The 18,708-nt window shown below is 43.7% G+C and overlaps 1 protein-coding gene across 4 annotated transcripts in view; it reads left to right on the top strand.

Moving 5' to 3' along the window:
- Positions 1 to 981: 981 nt before the first annotated feature.
- The window catches only part of VEGFC (vascular endothelial growth factor C), a 137,199-nt gene continuing 119,472 nt past the window's right edge, over positions 982 to 18,708 (top strand). For 2 of the 4 annotated variants that reach the window (XM_043513474.1, XM_043513473.1), the window contains exon 1: positions 982 to 1,719. In XM_043513474.1, coding sequence (XP_043369409.1) covers positions 1,204 to 1,719 — 516 coding nt within the window. In that variant the 5' untranslated portion in view covers positions 982 to 1,203. Of the gene's footprint in view, positions 1,720 to 2,277; positions 2,311 to 18,708 lie in introns of those variants that run through there. The other 2 variants (XM_038399622.2, XM_043513476.1) reach the window with 2 other exon arrangements.

The raw sequence follows: 18,708 nt of genomic DNA, 5'->3' as shown, positions 1-18,708 counted from the left end.
CTTCAATAACATTGATGATATCAAAGGAAAAGAAGTATGTAGGGAATACAACCCCTTCCTTTCACAAACCCAAGACTTAAGCAAAATATGTATCACCTTACTTTCATTAGAAATGTGTGGTTTTAAAAAGGCTTTATTTTTTAACCACAGCTTCAGTGAAATACAGTACCAATACAAGGCAGCTTCAAGTCGAGGATTGCTCCAATTCTATTTGAAGAAGCACAGCACAGAATCAGGTGTTGGTGACTGTCTCTTCTCAAGCTGGCAAAATCTTGCTTGGGCCACCGGTTCAAAAGACAAAACCAAAACAACAGCGCCCCAAATCCTCCTCGTTTTACTTAGGCAAAAAAGCCCAGTGACTCCTTTCCAATAATCGACCTGAAATCAATGGAAATTTTGCCTAAAGCCTTCGGGATTTGTCCATTTGTGATGTAAGCACAGACATCACTGCTGAAGGCTGACTAAAATACAATACATAAACTTCATAAGGGTTTGATCCTGCCGCCGGTGGTAATTTGGCCTGTGAAGAAAGGGAGTGCGGGGCTGGGGCTACAGTAGTGTGGGTTGTTCAATAGGTGCTTGCAAAGCGCTTTGAGATCCTGGCATGGGGCTTAGTGCCTGGCATCAGTTTGAGACCTAGCATGCCCCCATGCAGTTAGCTTGCTCTGCGGCCTCCTTGCACCTTTCGGGGCTGCAAATCGGAGGCGAGTAAGTAAAGGTGCGTCGCTGCCCGCCGCGGGAGGCAGGTCCCAGCTCGAGGGAGAGGCCGGCGCAGCGTGTGGCCCCATCTCGCCGGCTTGCCCGGAGCAGGCGCGCGTCTCCCGTCTCACATTTCCTCAGCCCCGGGAAAAGCGTTGCTCGGCGAGTGGCTGCTTGTGGGAAGCGCAGGAGCGGGAGGAGGCAGCCCGGGGGGGGGGGGGGAAGGAGGAGGAGGAGGAGGGGGGGGGGGGGCTCACACCCTTTCCTCCCCGCCCTCCCGCCGCCAGCCAGTCGCTCAGCCTCAGAGGCACAGGCAGAGGGCGCCTGAGCCATGTCCGCCCCCTGCGGCCGCTGCCGCCGCTCAGCTCCACGCGTTGAGGAGGCTCCAGCACCCCGGGCCCCGCAGCCGCTGACAGGCGTCCTGCGAGCCAAGGCAGGAGAGTGAGTTGAGCGGCTCTCTCCCCCCGGCGCCGGCTGCGCCTAGTCCATGGGGCTGCGCTGCGTATGTGCAGGCAGGGAGCTGCCGCAGAAGGAGGACGCCCCACTGGTGTGAGCAGCTGCGCTCTCCCTCTCCTCCCTGCCCTGCCTCACCTCCCTGCTCCTGAGCGAGCCCGGCTCGGATGTCCGGTTTCCTGGTGGCTTTTCACCTGGCAAACTCCAGCTAACTTCGGTGAGCAATTGCACAGCGGCCGGGCACGTTGGGAGCTCCCTTGCTGGGACCTGGTGCTGCTGCATCTTCTCCATCCCAGGGATTCTGCCGCCTTGGATCTCGGGGGGAGGCAACCAACAAAGCCGAGGAGCCTCACGATTCCCTGCACACTCCTCAAGCTCCCCCCGCCCCGCCACGCCACGCACCCACCCTGCCATCCTTGCACAATGCACTTGCTGGGATTATTCTCTCTGGTTTGCTATCTGGCTGCTGCTGCTCTGCTGCTGGGACCCAGGGAGCCGGCCACCGCCGCTGCCTATGAATCCGGGCAGGGCTACTACGAGGAGGAGCCCGATTTGGGGGAAGCAAAGGTAGGCGCAACTTCCATGCCCTTGCCGCAGAAGGGATACCCCTTTCTCCGGCATGTGACTCCTGGATCACTTTGTTTGCAAGTCCTTTCGCGGGAGGGGAAAATGTTTGAGGGAAATCTTCTAATGTTGTGGTTCTTCGGGAGGCTTTTTGGAGGGCGGGGGAGGGGTTTGAAATGTACAAGTTGGTGGATTGTTGCAGGTGATACAAATCTGTTTAAAATAAATGGAGACACCTGATATGCAGAATTAAAGCCAGAGGCTCAGCTCACGTACTAAGTGAATGTAGTGATCACCCTTGTTGTTATATATGGGTTGTACAGTGTCCTCAGTGCTGTACAACGGAGAAGTAGCCCCATTTCTTTCCCCCAAGGAGTTGACAATCTAGTTCAGTCACTAACAAACCAAAATCTTCTGTTATGCATTTGGCTTGGTGTTGGCAGTGAGGTGGATCACTGATATATTTGAGGTTTCTTTGTCAAGGGCAAAGCTGCAGGATGCCATGTGGGTTTGTGTCCTTGGAGTGGATGCGTGTGGATTCCTGAAATTTTCCGATTTGGATCAGAAGTTTTTTGGATGCATTTCGAGAAGTTGGTGTGTTTAGGAATGATATGGCATGGGAGGCCAATACATAGAATCAATATCAGTTTTTGTTATTATTCCTATCTTCTGGAGGTCTGTTTTGGAGTTTCTGAAATCTCTAATGAGTTACTGAAGGACAACGTGGTTTGCAGAGGGTGTAACTTGACCCTTAAATATGAAAGTGTTGCCCAGACGTACAGTTAAGATTTCAGAGAAATTCTTAGTTTCCACAGGCAGAAGATTCTTAAATTTGTATTCATTTCTATTAGTATCTTCAGATCCTTAATTTAGAATGTAAGTACCTTGGAACTAGTATTATGTCTATGTCTTGTGCAGCTAGCTCCCAGCACTTTGTCAATGCAGAAAAAGAACATATACTATATGATTGTGTAAGCATGTGACATTGCTATGAAGGCTTCAATGTCTAAACTTTTTATTAAATTACCTTTAAGTAGGGCAGTGTTAAAGTTGTGACAAACATATCGATAGCAATAATTACACTACATCTTTAATTCATTCCAGCGTGGAAAACTAGACCAAAATGTATTAGTTAACATACAGAATATATACCTTCACTTTGAAGTTTGCTGTTATTTTTGATCTGTTTGACACAATTAGCTTTATTGAACATATACTCTATTACTGTTTATACAGGTTTAATAGTAGGTCATATTAGGCTTATAAAACATGTGTTACAGGATTGACATAGAAAAAACATGGTTATGTATATTTGGTTTATAATACATGTTAGTTACACTAATATTATGTTCAAGCTGTAGACTTCATGTATTGCATGCATTCTTTGTTTTGCATTTCTAAATACATACTAAAATTCTGAATGAAAGAACTTACTGTGCATACTGTACCACTTTAACAAAGTCTGGACATTTTTATAATCCCTTGGAATTTAGAAATTTATTTTCTTAATTTTAAATCCTAAAAATTAGTCAAACTGTATTACGAGCTAAATGCTTGTCAAATATTTTTAAATCCAAGTAATATGAATACAAAATCAATCAACTGGTTGTCATCACTAACGCTATTTCTAAAACTTTTTAATATTTTGATACAGGGGAAATGAAATCCTTCCTAGTTAAACTGTATAAACAAGTTATTAGCTCAGAGTGGACTTGATGAATGAGTTATAAACCCATGAAAGTACTTTATCACAGTTGTATTGAAAATGCTGAAATAAGCATAGTGGTTTCTAAAAGTGCTGGAGCAACATACGTCTGGTAGAACAGTGAAGAAATGCTCCTGAAAGCTGAATATTGCTGTATGTATACATGCTCATGTTATAGATGATCCATTCTATTTCTTACAAGTTTTAAAGTGATGTTAAAATCTTAAATAGTTACCATTGTGCTGCAGTTTGCAAAAGTACTAGGGTTTAGTGGAAAACTTGGAGCAATGAGGAAACTGAAGGAAGAAAGAATCAGAAATGGGAAGCCAATAGGAAAGCAGGTGTCAGATGGATCATATTAACAGACAAAATTTTTGTATCTGACTAGAGGTGAGAGGTATAGGGAGAGATAGATGCTGTGTTTGTGCCTGGATCTTTAGGACTTAATCTGGCAAGCTTTAGGCACCTTAGAAGTTCTTACTCCTGAGTAATCTTGTTCATTTCAGGACTACTCCAGTGAGGAAAATCTGCAGGATTGGGTCCCCATTAACAGTTTGTCCTTGTGAGATGAGAGAAGGTTTCAGTGAATTTCTGAAGGAATTAAAAAAGATTAGATAAGTAAACTGTACATAATTATTTCAAGGAAAATATGGTGTCATCATATAAGTTATTTACTTGAACTTTCTCAACTCATGGAAAATGAGTGTCTCTTGTCTTCATAGGTAATACTTAGTCCTGCCATGAGTGAAGGGGACTGGACTAGATGACCTCTCAAGATCCCTTCCAGTCCTACGATTCTATGATTTGTATGGGTTAACTGAAATTATTTTAACTTTACATTACATATCCTTTACTGGTACATAGGAAGTTGAGATGAGCACGCATAACTACACTGTCTTTTTCAAAAACTTCTACTATGATAGTTTTGTTCCCATTGGTATAGAAGTACACTGTTTTCAATATAGATGACTCAGTGAAAATTGAAACTTGTCCTCGACATTTGCAGTTAACTGAAAGTCAGTTATAGATTAATAATAGTTATTTTTCATATATTGCTGCCTCAAGCACATGTGGTGCAGCAAGTGGACACTGATAAGCTAGAGCCATAGTGTCCAATCTTTTCAGCTTGAGGGGACAGAACTTTTGAGACAGATTCTCTTGGAGCACAAAAATAACAGAATCAACCTGCATGTCCCCTGCTATGGATTTCCCCCCGAAGGTGTAGAGCTAGCGTAACTAGCCTCTGCGCTTCCCTCTCCACAGCTCTGGCATAGGGGGAGTGACTGAGGCATGTTATGCTTCAAATAAACCACAGCCTACTCACGGTCCCTTGGGAACCAATGCCAGCTGGGATAAGCTAGAACAGCCACTAGACTGCTCTAGTGGCAGAAAATCAGGGAACTGTAACTGGTGGTTGGTTCTCAGCTTCTCCATTTTCCCTCTTTTGTGGGGCTGTGCGGGGAAGGCACACCATTCTTTGCTAAGTGCTCCCCTAGCTTAAGGCAGAACAAGTTTTGCTCCTATCCTGCTCCTCCTGGGGCTCCTATGGTTCTTTAGAGAAGCAGACAGTGGAGCAATCTATGGTCTACTCCTCACTCCCCTGTGATCCAGCAGGCCGTCAACAGGGGAGCTGCTGAGCGGTGGTAGCAAGAAAGGGACAGTTGTTGCTCAGAGCACTTTCAGATTACATCAGAATTGATCCTGAAATGTCAAAAAAAAGTGGTGCGAGGCTGCTGGGAAGTTAGAACCCCTTACAGTTTCCAAGCTGATTCAAGTACTTCAGATTAAAATCACAGGCTGTGGCTCAGGAAACATATTTTCAGTTAATAATCAAATAATTTTCTTTCTAACACAGTTGCACTCGTGGACCATAATTTAAGGTCTTGATATTCAACAGTGGCCCTAGCCTAGAGGTTACACACCATGGAGCTAAAGAGAGTTTAAAAAAAGAGATATAAAAAGACAAGTCTCTTGGTGAAAAATATGAGCTAAAACTGTAGAGAAAGAGGGATTGATAGAACTGAACTCTAAGAGTATGTCTACACTGGCGGAGTTACATTGCTGGCAATTATATCACTGCTCAGCGAGCAGTGAAGGGAAACCACTGTTGTGTGTTCACACTGTCATCTGCCTGCGCAATAGCATATTCACACTTGTGGTACTTGCATCGGTATTCAGAGTGGTGCATTCTGGGCAACTATCCCACAGAGCATCTCTTCCTCTTCTGCCGCTAAGAGTTGTTGGAAGGCGGAAGGGGTTGTGGGGGATCTTGGGTCCAGTTCAAATGCCCCGTGATGCATTGCTTTGCGTCCCAGCAATCCCTGTGCTTCCGTCCGCATTTGGCGCCATGTTTCAATGATTTGTACCATTCTTTGCGCTTTCTGCCTCTTCGGTCTGCAGGAATGGATCTCACACTGTTGACCAATATGCCGTTCGCTCTCACTAACACGTCACGAGTGGCAGTGGAGTTATTCCTTAATCTACAAAGGCAAGAGAAGCTTGACATTGATTTTACCACACGTATTAGCTATAACACGATATTGCTTGTGGCATTCATGGAGGTGCTGATCACAGTGGAACGCCGCTTTTGGGCTCTGGAAACAAGTAGGGGTGGGATCACATCCTGAGTGATGCACGTCTGGGATGATGAGCAGTGGCTGCAGAACTTTCAGATGAAGAAAGCCACATTCATGGGACTGTGTGATAAACTCGCCCAAGCCCTGTGGCACAAGGACACGAGAATGAGAGACCTGTCATTGGAGAAGCGCGTGACAATTGCACTGTGGAAGCTGGCTACTCCAGACTGCTACCGATCAGTTGTTAACCAGTTTGGAGTGGGAAAGTCGACCGTTGGACTCGTGTTGACGGAAGTCTGCAGGACCATTAATCACATCCTGCTCCAAAAGACTGTGACTCTGGGCAATGTGCTTGACATTGTGGATGGCTTTGCCCAAATGGACTTCCCTAACCGCGGAGGGGCAATAGATGGCACGTATATTCCAATTATGGCACCAGACCACCTAGCCACCGAATACATTAATTAGAAGGGGTATTTCTCTATGGTTCTCCAGGCGCTTGTGGATCACTGTGGGCTTTTCACGGACATTAACACAGGCTAATCTGGAAAGGTGCATGACGCAAGCATCTTTTGGAACGCTGGCCTGTTCAAGAAGCTGCAAGCAGGGACTTTCTTCCCGGACCAGAAGATCACCATAGGTGAAGTTGAAATGCCCATTGTGATCCTGGGAGACCCTGCCTACCCCTTAATGCCGTGCCTTATGAAGCCGTACATGGGGAACCTTGACAGCGGCAAGGAGTGGTTCAACAACAGGCTGAATGCAGAATGACTGTTGAGTGTGCTTTTGGCCATTTAAAGGCCTGCCGGTGCTGCCTATATGGGAGGCTGGACCTGACCTATGACAATATTCCTATGCTTATCGCCGCGTGCTGTACTCTCCATAATATTTGTGAAGGGAAGGGTGAAAGCTTCACTCCAGGCTGGACCGCTGAGGCTCAGTGCCTGGAGGCTGAATTTGAACAGCCAGAGACCAGTGCCAGCAATTTGAAGCTGAAAGCCACTAATATTTGTTGCTATGCTTGTAGTGCATAATGCTAGGAGGTGATTGTGATTGGTACAGACGATGCACTGTGAAGGTTTAAGAAAATTCCTGTTGTTTTGTAGGGCTCTGTTTGCTTTCAATTAATGGAATAATGATTGCTTTCAAACCAAAACAATTATTTTATTATAAAACAACAACCGGAGAAGAGAGACAGACAAACAAAGCACATCAGCACTGTGGGGGATGGAGGAAGGGAGGGTCTGAGGAGGATGTGGGGTCCCAGGACAGTTAAAGATTTGTGTATGTCCAGGTATCATATGCAACCTTGTCCTTTGGAGTACAGTGCAGTGGGTGCTGTACTTCAGCAGGGCTAAACTGCAGAGAGTCGGGTGTTGAGGGTAGTGGGAGTCCACAGGGCTGGACTGTGACGGGGCAGGTGCGGAATGCAGCATGTACAGACTGGAGCCAGGAGGTAAATAAGAGTCTGTTGGCGGTGTCTGGGGGGGCGCATGGGAAACAGTTTTGTGGCAGCAGCTGCGGGGGAGGGCGAGTGTGGAGCTGCTTGGTTTGCAGTGCGAGTAGCACCTGCAGCATGTCCGCTTGGCGCTCCATAACGTTTAAGAGCCGCTCCATGGCTTCGTTCTGGCACACTGCATTCTCCTTTTGGTCCCTCTTCTCGCTGTCCCGCCACTCCTTCAATTCTTGTTTTTTGGCCATAGTGTGCATCATGACATCACACAGAAAGTCCTCTTTAGTTTTTCATGGCCGCTTTCTAATTCTGCGCAGCCATTCATTCGGCGATAACAAAGAGGGAGGCTGGGGTCCCAAGGTCATATCTGTGAAGCCAAAATGCAACTTTTTACAGAAGCAGTATTGTTTGCAACACACAGACCACTAATTCAATGATTTAAAACACAGCCACTATTCACATACCTGTCACTAACTGGCTGACCCCAGGCAAGCACATATGAGCCACAAGACCCCCAGAATGGTGAGTAACTGCAGGGTCAGGGGAAATCAGTGTTCCAGGACCATACTGACACTGGACACATGGCTCTTGGGGAGAGTCAGCACTGTAGGGAGAGCCTTATTATCATTAGTGTCCCCGCATTTTCCACAGCTGTGTTCATTATGGAAGATATCTCGCTACTGAGGGTGAGCAGGGAATCAAGAGAGGGTCTTCTCCAAGACTGCGGCTTCTGCCCTGGCCCTTATGCTGCTCACCTGTGTGCAGCAATGCACACACCACAGTTCTGGCCCCAGTTGTGGCAGAGTGGCGCAGGAAAGTTATCCTTAATGGGACAGGAAACAAAGCAGCTCTGCCAAAGAACCTGTGGCAGCAGATTGCCCAGCATCTCCATGAGAGTTTTGTGGAGATCTCTGAGCAGATTGACTCCCTCACTTCACGGCAATCAACAGCCTGTTCCACCACTCAGACTAGGCATGTGGTGGTATGCGCATTATACATACACAAGCCTGCTTTCTGCAACCCCCGCCCCCAACAACTTGCTTCAGCAATTCCCAGAATCAAAGCTAGTTACCAGGAGCCTCCTCTCCTGTTTGCGCTTCGTTAAGATCTGACGGCTGTGACTGGCTAGCCTCCTCCAGTATAGAGAAGAGTTCCAGGCTGCGTGCATCTCTGAACTCCAAATCGTCCTCTGCCTCTGGGTCTCCCTCCCACACCACATCCTTGTCCAAGATTTCCTCCTCCTGGCTCAGTCCACTCTCGACACTATATCCACAGAGGCCTTCGCAGTGGAGGTGGGGTTGCCACTGAGTATCACGTCCAGCTCTTTGTAGACCGCCAGCTCATGGGCGCAGCACCAAAGCGGCAGTTGCCTCCCATGCCTTGTGGTAGGCATTTTGCAGCTCCTTCAATTTGACCCTGCACTGCAGTCATGGCCCCCTTCTCTCATGCATCATGAAATCTGTCTGTAGGTATCATAATTCCTACAGCTGGAGTGCAGCTGGGACTGGACAGCCTTCTCTCCCCAAATGCTGATGAGGTCCAGCAGCTTGGTATTCCTCCAAGCGGGGGATCGCCTGGAGTGTGGAGCAGGCATGCTCACCTGGAAAGATGCACTGAGACCACTGCTTTAGCAATTGGCCTCTTCTTAGCAGAAGGGGAAACAGTTGACTATTATCAAATGTCTTGAAATTTTGACTTCCCAGGGGAGGGAAGACAATAGCACCTGTCAGGAAGATCTTGTGTGATTTTAATTTTATTATGGAATTACACCTGTTCAGTACATAGCAAAAGAATCCATAACTTACAGTGAATCTATACTATACACACAAGAAGAAGGATAAAGAACCAAATTCTTCTTTAAAATTACACCTATTCAGATCCATTTGTATCTGCAAAATAAACTGGAAATAATACAATTTCAAATCAAGGACACGAGTATGTGTTCTATGAGCATAAATACATAAAACTACACTATAACATTTGGTAACGTTAGATACTGTGAAGGTGGTGAAATCTGTATGTGAGTGTTTTCTTTGTATAAGAAAACGTTCAAAAAGGCTTTTTAAAACTGTCCATTCTTGCAATGTCATAATACAGTATGTTTCTGACAATCAGCCAATGATGAGAACACCCCAAATCTAGTAATGCTGGTAATAGTACTTTCATCTAGTAATGAGATACTTTCTGCAAATATGATGTAGGTTGATGTAATTTGAATTTATCTGGTAGCAAGTTAAAAATGAATATGTACTATAACTGTTGATTAATTGCAGTTAACTTACATGATTAACTAAAAATAACGGTGATTGGAAAAAAATAATTGCCATTAATTGCAGTTTTAATCACATTATTAAACAATAGAATACCATTTGAAATTTAGTAAATATTTTCGATGTTTTTCTACATTTTAAAATATATTTATTTGAATTACAACACAGAATACAAAGTGTCCAGTGCTCACTTTATATTATTTTTATTACAAATATTTATACTGTAAAAATGATAAAAGAAATATTTTTCAATTCACCTCATACAAGTACTGTAGTGCAATCTCTTTATCGTGAAAGAACAACTTACAAATGTATTTTTTTGTTACATAACTGCACTCAAAAACAAAACAATGTAAAACTTTAGAGCTTACAAGTCCACTCAGTCCTACTTCTTGTGCAGCCAATCGTTAAGACAAATAAGTTTGTTTACATTTATGGGAGATAATGCTGCCCACTTCTTATTTACAATGTCACCTGAAAGTGAGAACAGACGTGTGCTTGGCACTTTTGTAGCCAGCACTGCAAGGTATTTACATGCCAGATATACTAAATATTTATATGCCCCTTCATGATTTGGCCAATGCTTATATTCCAGAGAACATGCTTCCATGCTGATGACGCTCTTTTAAAAAAATAATGCATTAATTAAATCTGTGACTGAACTCATTGGGAGAGAATTGTATGTTATCTGCTCTGTGTTTTACCCACATTCTGCCATATATTCCATGTTAGAGCAGTCTTGGGTGATGACCCAGCATGTTGTTCATTTTAAGAACACTTTCACTGCAGATTTGACAAAACGCAAAAAAGGTATCAATGTGAGATTTCTAAAGATAGATACAGCACTTAACCCAAGATTTAAGAACCTGAAGTGCCTTCCAAAATCTGAGAGGGACGGAGTGTGGAGCATGCTTTCAGAAGTCTTAAAAGAGCAACATTCCAATGTGGAAACTACAGAATCTGAACCATCAAAAAAGAAAATCAGCCTTCTGCTGGTGACATCTGACTCAGATGATGAAAATGAACATGTGTTGGTGTGCACTGCTTTGGATCATTATCGAGCAGAGAACCCATCATCAGCATGGATGCATGTCCTCTGAAATGGTGGTTGAAGCATGAAGGGACATATGAATCTTTAGCGCATCTGGCATGTAAATATCTTGCAATGCCCACTACAACATGCCATGCGAACATTTGATCTCCCTTTCAGGTGACATTGTAAACAAGAAGCAGGCAGCATTATCTCCTGCAAATTGTAACCAAACTTGTTCATCTGAGCAATTGGCTGAACAAGAAGTAGGACTGAGTGGACTTGTAGGCTCTAAAGTTTTACTCTGTTTTATTTTTGAATGTAGTTTTTTTTTGTACATAACACTACATTTGTAAGTTCATCTTTCATGATAGAGATTGCGCTACAGTACTTGTATTAAGAAAACTGAAAAATACTATTTTATTTTTACAGTTCATATATTTGTTTTTATTATAAATATAAAGTGAGCACTGTACACTTTGTATTTTGTGTTGTAATTGAAGTCAATATATTTGAAAATGTGAAAAACATCCAAAATATTTATATATATATGGTATTCTATTATTGTTTAACAGTGTGATTAATCAGGATTAATGTTTTTAATCGCTTGACAGCCCTAATATGTACCATACGCACCTTAACTATCCACACTTTTGAAGCATGTAACTAAGAAGCCCTACCTGTTACCTATGAATATTTAGCTTCTTTTGATTGTAACCACTCCTAGAAACTCTTAGGTCATGTCTCCATTTACGCATATCCCCTTATGCATGAATGAAAGTTGTTGCAAAGGGCTGTGCAGCCACAACAACCACCATATTGGTTGACAGTTCCAAAAGGGAGAAATGACCATTTCCCTTTCTTCAAAGAAGTCTGACTCGGGAGGGATGATGGTACATTCGCTCTTATAGTCCCAAGTCCCCCACATCCTCTCACAGAGAAACATTCTCTTGTCCTATCTCTGGTTAAACCTCTTTCCAGTGTGGCAGCTCCACATGACGTAACCCCATCATTGCTATAGTTCTCTGTGGAGCTTTCACAGGGAAGAATCTAGAAAAGGATATGTGGAGGCCTGAGCTGTCCTCTTCCCACTCCCATGGCACATGAGCTCCCCGCTGCCATCCTCAAACCCACAGGATGTAACCATGGAGGTACTGCATACTATTTTGTGCTCCTTCCACTCTGGCCTAACCATCCTTAATACTGAATTGGTCAGGTTGGGAAGGAGGGTTATCTGTAAGGCACTAAGGGGCCCGTACATACCTTACTCCCGTGTATAACAAGGGCACCATTTGGCCATATACTGATACAAGTGCTTCAGCTCTGAGATGAATTTTGCTCTTTAATTGTTTGCATAAAGTTTCACAATGGTTATGCAAGAATTCTTAGCTTCATCCTTAGAGTGGAAATAAATAAATTCAATTTGGTGCTTGTTGCCAGTTCTAAAGTTCATACTGAAAGGTAGCAATATGACCTCTTTACCCAGACAGGATTAGATTGATAAAGTACAGAACGTTCTTTTTTTTTTCGCCCTAATAAGTCTCTCTTTGCAATGGAAAACTTGAGTTCCCTTTCTCTTGTCCTAGTTTTAGTCCCAGCTGAGACAGATCTTTCTTAATAACTGAGCTTATCCTAAAGAGCTGCCAATTTATATCTAATGCAAAGTGGCTTTAACTACTTCTAGTGCATGGTGAGGATTAAAAATAGTGTGGGCAATGTGGATTTCAACTGCTCTCCCCACTCCAGCTTTCTCTGGGTTTCTAATCTATGGGGGGAAATAAAGATTTGGTGGCAAAATATGCCATGCTACTTCTTTTTGTAAACTGTTCTTTACTGTTTATCTTGACACTTCAAGAGATCTAGCCAGATTTCTTGGTCCAGACTGTAGTCATCAGACTCAAACCAGTACTACTTCAGGAGGTAGAGGTAACTTTATTTTCCTCATCGCTGTGATTTGATTTGATTTTTGTCAGCTGCATCTTGTCTTTGTTTATACTATTTTTTAAATTTATCTTAACTTGTGCTTTGTGTCGGGCATGACCTGATCAGCATTAGGGATGTATTGTATAAGGTACATGTTGAAGGCCCAATTCAATGTCCTTATTCAAGCAAAACTTAGTCCGACATTTTGTTTGATAAAGATTGCAGTTCATGGCTCTGTCCAGGTCTTGGTATGAGACTGTATGTTCCTGTATAACTTCTGAGACATAAATAAAATTGTAAGTAAAATTATTTTTCTTTGTTTATCTGTCTCTGCTGGTTCGTCTGGTGATTTAACATGGCATCTATGAAATATTTTTTCTATCATATTTATATTGTAACTTGAAAACAGATACAGACAAATTGCCTCCAGTTTTGAGCAAAGTTCCCAAAAGGACTAAGGAACTGGCACTTTAGAATATTTCAGTTAATTGCCACGGAGCACCTGTTTCTTAGAGGTAAATTCCTTATTCCTCTCTAGCCTACTCACCACATACATCATGGCAACTGAAATCAACTGAAGCATGTTATCAAAATGCTCAGAATGAGTTCTCCAGTGTCCTGACATGGGTTGGGTTCTTTCCCACCTGGCTATTTAAAAAGGAGGAACTCCAAAGGTGCAACATCCCAAAGATACTGGAATTATCCTATTTGTGGTTTGTTTATTTTTTGTTTTGTCTTTTGAATTAAGAAGAAATGTAAGACAGGATACATGGTCATTCTTTCTCTCTGAAAAGTTCTGCATGATCCTTTTTATTCCATCCTTGAGTGTAGATTGGCAGAAGGACTTTGGATCATCATTTTTAAAATGTAGATGTATTGTTGTAATTACCATTATAATGTTTATAATGTTATCAGTGGTAACTAAGGTACAAGTGATCATGACATAATCATCTTTATAATGTGCAATCACAATAAAGTCCAGACCATTGATATGTATACTTGGTGCTTTAAAAGGGCCAACTTCACAAAACTGAAAACAGTTATGAGTCAAAAGAGCTGGGAGGAAGAACTTTATCGGAAAAATATGAGTGATAATTGGGAATTGTTTAAGAACTCTTAGATGCTCAAAAAGCAACAATCTCACAATTAAGAAAGAGGCTATATTGGTTAATAAGCCAACCTGATTAGAGGGGAAGTGAAGGCAGCTATAAAAAAATAAATGTAAATAAATAAAAACAAAAGGAAGAAAGGGGAAGTTGATAGTTATGAGTATAAATCAGAAGATAGGAGTTCTAGAAAACTGATAAGGGAAGCAAAAGGACACAAAGAGAAATCTATGACCAGCAGACTTAAGGACAGTAAGAAAAACTTTTTAAAGTATATTAGGAACATAAGGAATCCTAACAATTGTGTAGGTCCATTACTAGATATAAATGAATTATTAAAAACTATGGAGAAAAGGCTGACGTGTTTGATAAATATATCTGTTCTGTATTTGGGGAAAAAACAGATAATGTAGTCCAGGGGTTCTCAAACGGGATTGTGACCCCTCAGGCGGTTGCGAGATTATTACATGGGGGGGGGTCATGAGTTGTCAGTCTCCACCCCAAACTCTGTTTCACCTCCTGCATTTATAATAGTGTTAAATATTTTAAAAAAACATTTTTAATTTATAAGGGGGGTTGCTGCGTAAAAGGGGTGATCAGTTCAAAAGTTTGAGAACCTGTGAGTAGTCATGTCATATAACACTCTTTCCATTCCACTAGTATCTTTAGAGGATCTTAAACAACAGCTACTAAAGTTAACTTGCATCCAGACATTTTAAAAGAGATGGCTCAGGAGCTCACTGGCCTGTCAGTGTTGATTCTCAATAAGACTTGGAACCATGGAGAAGTTCCAGAAGACTTAAATTAAACCCCCCCCCACTAATATTATGCCAATATTTTAAAAGGGTAAAAACAGAATAATCCAAGTATTATAGACCTGTCAGTCCCGAACAAGATAATGGAATGGCTGATACAGGACTCAATTCTTAAATAATTAAAGAAGGGTAATATAATTAATCCCTATCAACATGAATTAATGGAAAATAGATCCTGTCAGACGACCTTGATATATAATTTTGATGTGATTACAAGTTTTGTTGATAAAGATAATAGTGTTGATGTAATATACTTCTGTAAAACATTTCACTTGGTTCTGCATGACATTTTGATACAAAAACTAGAACAATATAAAATTAACATGGAACATATTAAATGAATTAAAAGCTGGCTAACTGATAGTTCTCAAAATGTAATTGTAAATGGAGAATCATATCTGAACAGGTGTGTTTCTCGTGGAGTCCTGCAGGGACTGGTTCTTTGCCCTACACCATTTATTATTTTTATTAATGACCTGGAAGAAAATATAAAATTATCACTGATAAAATTTTCAGATGACACAAAAATTGGGAAAGTGGTAAATAATGAAGAAGACAGATCACTGATACAGAGTAATCTGGATTGCTTGGTAAACTAGGGTCAAGCAAACAATATGCATTTGAATATAGCTAAACGTTATGCATCTAGAAACAAAGAATGTAGACAATACTTACAGGACTCTATCCTGGGGACTCTATCCTGGAAAGCAATGACTCTGGAAACAATGTTGGGATCATGGTGGATAATCGGCTCCCAGCGTGATGCTGTGGCCAAAAGGGCTAATGCGATCCTTGAATGTATAAACAGGGGAATCTCGAGTAGGAGTAGAGAGGGTATGGAGCCCGCTCGGCTCACTGTCACCATATGTCTCCTGGGTGTTGGCATATGCAGTACTGCTACACAGCAGCAGCTCATTGCCTTTTGGCAGCAGACCGTGCAGTATAACTATTAGCCACGTCGACGTACTCCAGGGTGCTCTTTTAACCGACCTTGGTGAGGTATGGGGCGCTTGGGCAAACATGGGAGTGACTCAGCCAGGTCATTACCCTTTTAAGTTTCGTCTCATGGCGATTCAGTCCTGTCGGCAGTCCTACTGCACTGTCTTTTAATAAACAGCAAGGAGACGACGATGGCCAACAGTCATGCCGTACCGTCTTCTGCTGAGCACCCAGGAGATGATGATGACCAGCAGTCATACTGCACAGTCTGCTGCCAGCAAGATGTATAGAGATAGATGAAGTGGATCAAAACAAGAAGTAGTCAGATTTGTTTTGTATTCATTTTCTCCTCCCTCCCTCCATGAAACCAATGGCCTGCTAAACTCAGAGTTTTGAGTTCTGTCCTTGGGGGGGGGGGGCTTCTGTTTCTCCTTGATGCAAAGCCACCCCCTTTGTTGATTTTAATTCCCTGTAAGTCATATTGTCAGTCGCCCCTCCCTCCGTCAGAGCAATGGCAGACAATTGTTTCACGCCTTTTTTCAGCGCAGACGCCATAGCACTGGGAACATGGAGCCCGCTCAGATCACCATAGCAATTATGAGCACTATAAACACCGTGCGCATTATCCAGCAGGATATGCAGGACTATAACCTGCAAGAAAAACGAAACCAGGCGAGGAGGAGGTGACTGCAGTGTGGTGATGAGTGATGAGGACATGGACATATACTTCTCACAAAGTTCAGGCCCCTGCAATGTGCACATCATAGTGTCACTTGGGTAGGTTCATGGTGTGGAACGCCGATTCTGGGCCTGGGAAAGAAGCACAGAGTGGTGGGACCGCATAGTGTTGCAGGTCTGGGACGATTCCCAGTGGCTACAAAACTTTTGCATGTGTAAGGGCACTTTCATGGAACTTTGTGACTTGCTTTCCCCTGCCCTGCAGCACAAGAATACCAAGATGAGAGCAGCCCTCACAGTTGAGAAGCGAGTGGCGATAGCCCTGTGGAAGCTTGCAGCGCCAGACAGCTACCGGTCAGTCAGGAATCAATTTGGAGTGGGCACATCTACTGTGGGGGTTGCTGTGATGCAAGTAGCCAACACAGTCAAAGATCTGCTGCTATCAAGGGTAGTGACTCTGGGAAATGTGCAGGTGATAGTGGATGGCTTTGCTGCAATAGGATTCCCTAACTGTGGTAGGGCGATAGACAGAACCCATATCCCTATCTTGGCACTGGAGCACCAAAGCAGCGAGTACATAAACCGCAAGGGGTACTTTTCAATGGTGCTGCAAGCACTGGTGATCACAAGGGATGTTTCACCAACATCAACATGGGATGGCTGGAAAGGTACATAACGCTCGCATCTTCAGGAGCTCTGGTCTGTTTCAAAAGCTGCAGCAAGGGACTTTATTCCCAGACTAGAAAATTACTGTTGGGGATGTTGAAATGCCTATAGTTATCCTTGGGGACCCAGCCTACCCCTTAATGCCCTGGCTCATGAAGCCATACACAGGTACCCTGAACAGTAGTCAGGAGCTGTTCAACTACAGACTGAGCAAATGCAGAATGGTGGTAGAATGTGCATTTGGATGTTTAAAAGCACGCTGGCGCAGTTTACTGACTTGGTTAGACCTCAGCAAACCAATATTCCAATTGTTATTACTGCTTGCTGTGTACTCCACAATATCTGTGAGAGTAAGGGGGAGATGTTTATGGCAGGGTGGGAGGTTGAGGAAAATCACCTGGCCGCTGATTACGCGCAGCCAGACACCAGGGCGGTTAGAAGAGTACAGGAGGGCGTGGTGCACATCAGAGAAGCTTTGAAAACCAGTTTCAGGAATGGCCAGGCTACGGTTTGAAAGTTCTGTTTGTTTCTCGTTGATGGAACACGCACCCCCCCCCGTGTTTCACTTTACTTTCCTGTAAGCTAAGCACCCTCCCCTCCCCCTTCGATCACCACTTGCAGAGGCAATAAAGTTATTTGTTGCTTCACATTCATGCATTCTTTATTTATTCATCACACAAATAGGGGGAATAACTGCCAAGGTAGCCTGGGAGGGGTGGTGGAGGAGGGAAGCACCGGGTGGGGTGATGGAGGAGGGAAGGACAAGGCCACACAGCACTTTAAAACTTATTGAATGCCAACCTTCTGTTGCTTGGGCAATCTTCTATGGTGGAGTGGCTGGGTGGCCGGAGGGCCCCCCACCGCGTTCTTGGGCATCTGGGTGAAGGGGCTATGGAACTTGGGGAGGTGGGTGGTTGGTTACACAGGGGCTATAGCGGCGGTCTGTTCTCCTGCTGCCTTTCCTGCCTCTCAACCATACGCTGGAGCGTATGAGTTTGATCCTCCAGCAGCATGAGCATTGACTCCTTCCTTCTTTCAGCAAGCTGATGCCACCTACCATCTTCAGCCCACCATCTCGCCTCGTGGTCATATTGTGTTTTCATGCACTCTGAGATTGTCTGCCTCCATGTATTTTGCTGTTCTCTGTCAGTGTGGGAGGACAGCATGAGGTCAGAAAACATTTCGTCACGAGTGCGTTTTTTTTTTCTCCTTCTAATCTTCGCTAGCCCCTGGGAAGGAGAAACATATCCAGCTGGTGGGGGGGAAAAAAAAGGGAGACTGGTAGTTTAAAGACGCATTTTATAGAACAATGGGTACACTCTTTCACGGTAAACCTTGCCGTTAACATTACATAGCACATGTGTTTTCATTACAAGGTTGCATTTTGCCTCTTATTGAGGGTATGCCGGTTTGGTGTGAGAGATCACTCACGCAGAGCTGGGCAGCAGAATTTGGCTTGCAGGCAGCCATAGTAAGCCACAGTCTTTTGGCTTCTTTAACCTTCATAACGTGAGAATGGCTTCAAACAGCAGCGCCTTTATTTCCCATTCAAAGTAGCCGTTGGGTTGCCCATTAAAAATGGGTTGACAGTTTAAAAGGAGGGGCTGTGGTTTCCGGGTTCACGTGCAGCAGAAACCCAATTAACCCGCCTCTCCTCCACACCCAATTCTCTGGGATGATGACTTCACCCCTCCCCCCACCGCATGGCTAACAGCGAAGATTTCTGTGCAGCCACAGGCAAACAGCCTAGCAGGAATGGGCACCTCTGAATGTCCGCTTACTAAAACCACCCTATTTCAACCAGGTGACCATGAATGATATCACTCTCCTG

Source organism: Dermochelys coriacea, chromosome 4, assembly GCF_009764565.3.
Source record: "Dermochelys coriacea isolate rDerCor1 chromosome 4, rDerCor1.pri.v4, whole genome shotgun sequence".
Classification (NCBI taxonomy): domain Eukaryota; kingdom Metazoa; phylum Chordata; order Testudines; family Dermochelyidae; genus Dermochelys; species Dermochelys coriacea.
This window is presented reverse-complemented; position numbering and strand designations above follow the sequence as displayed.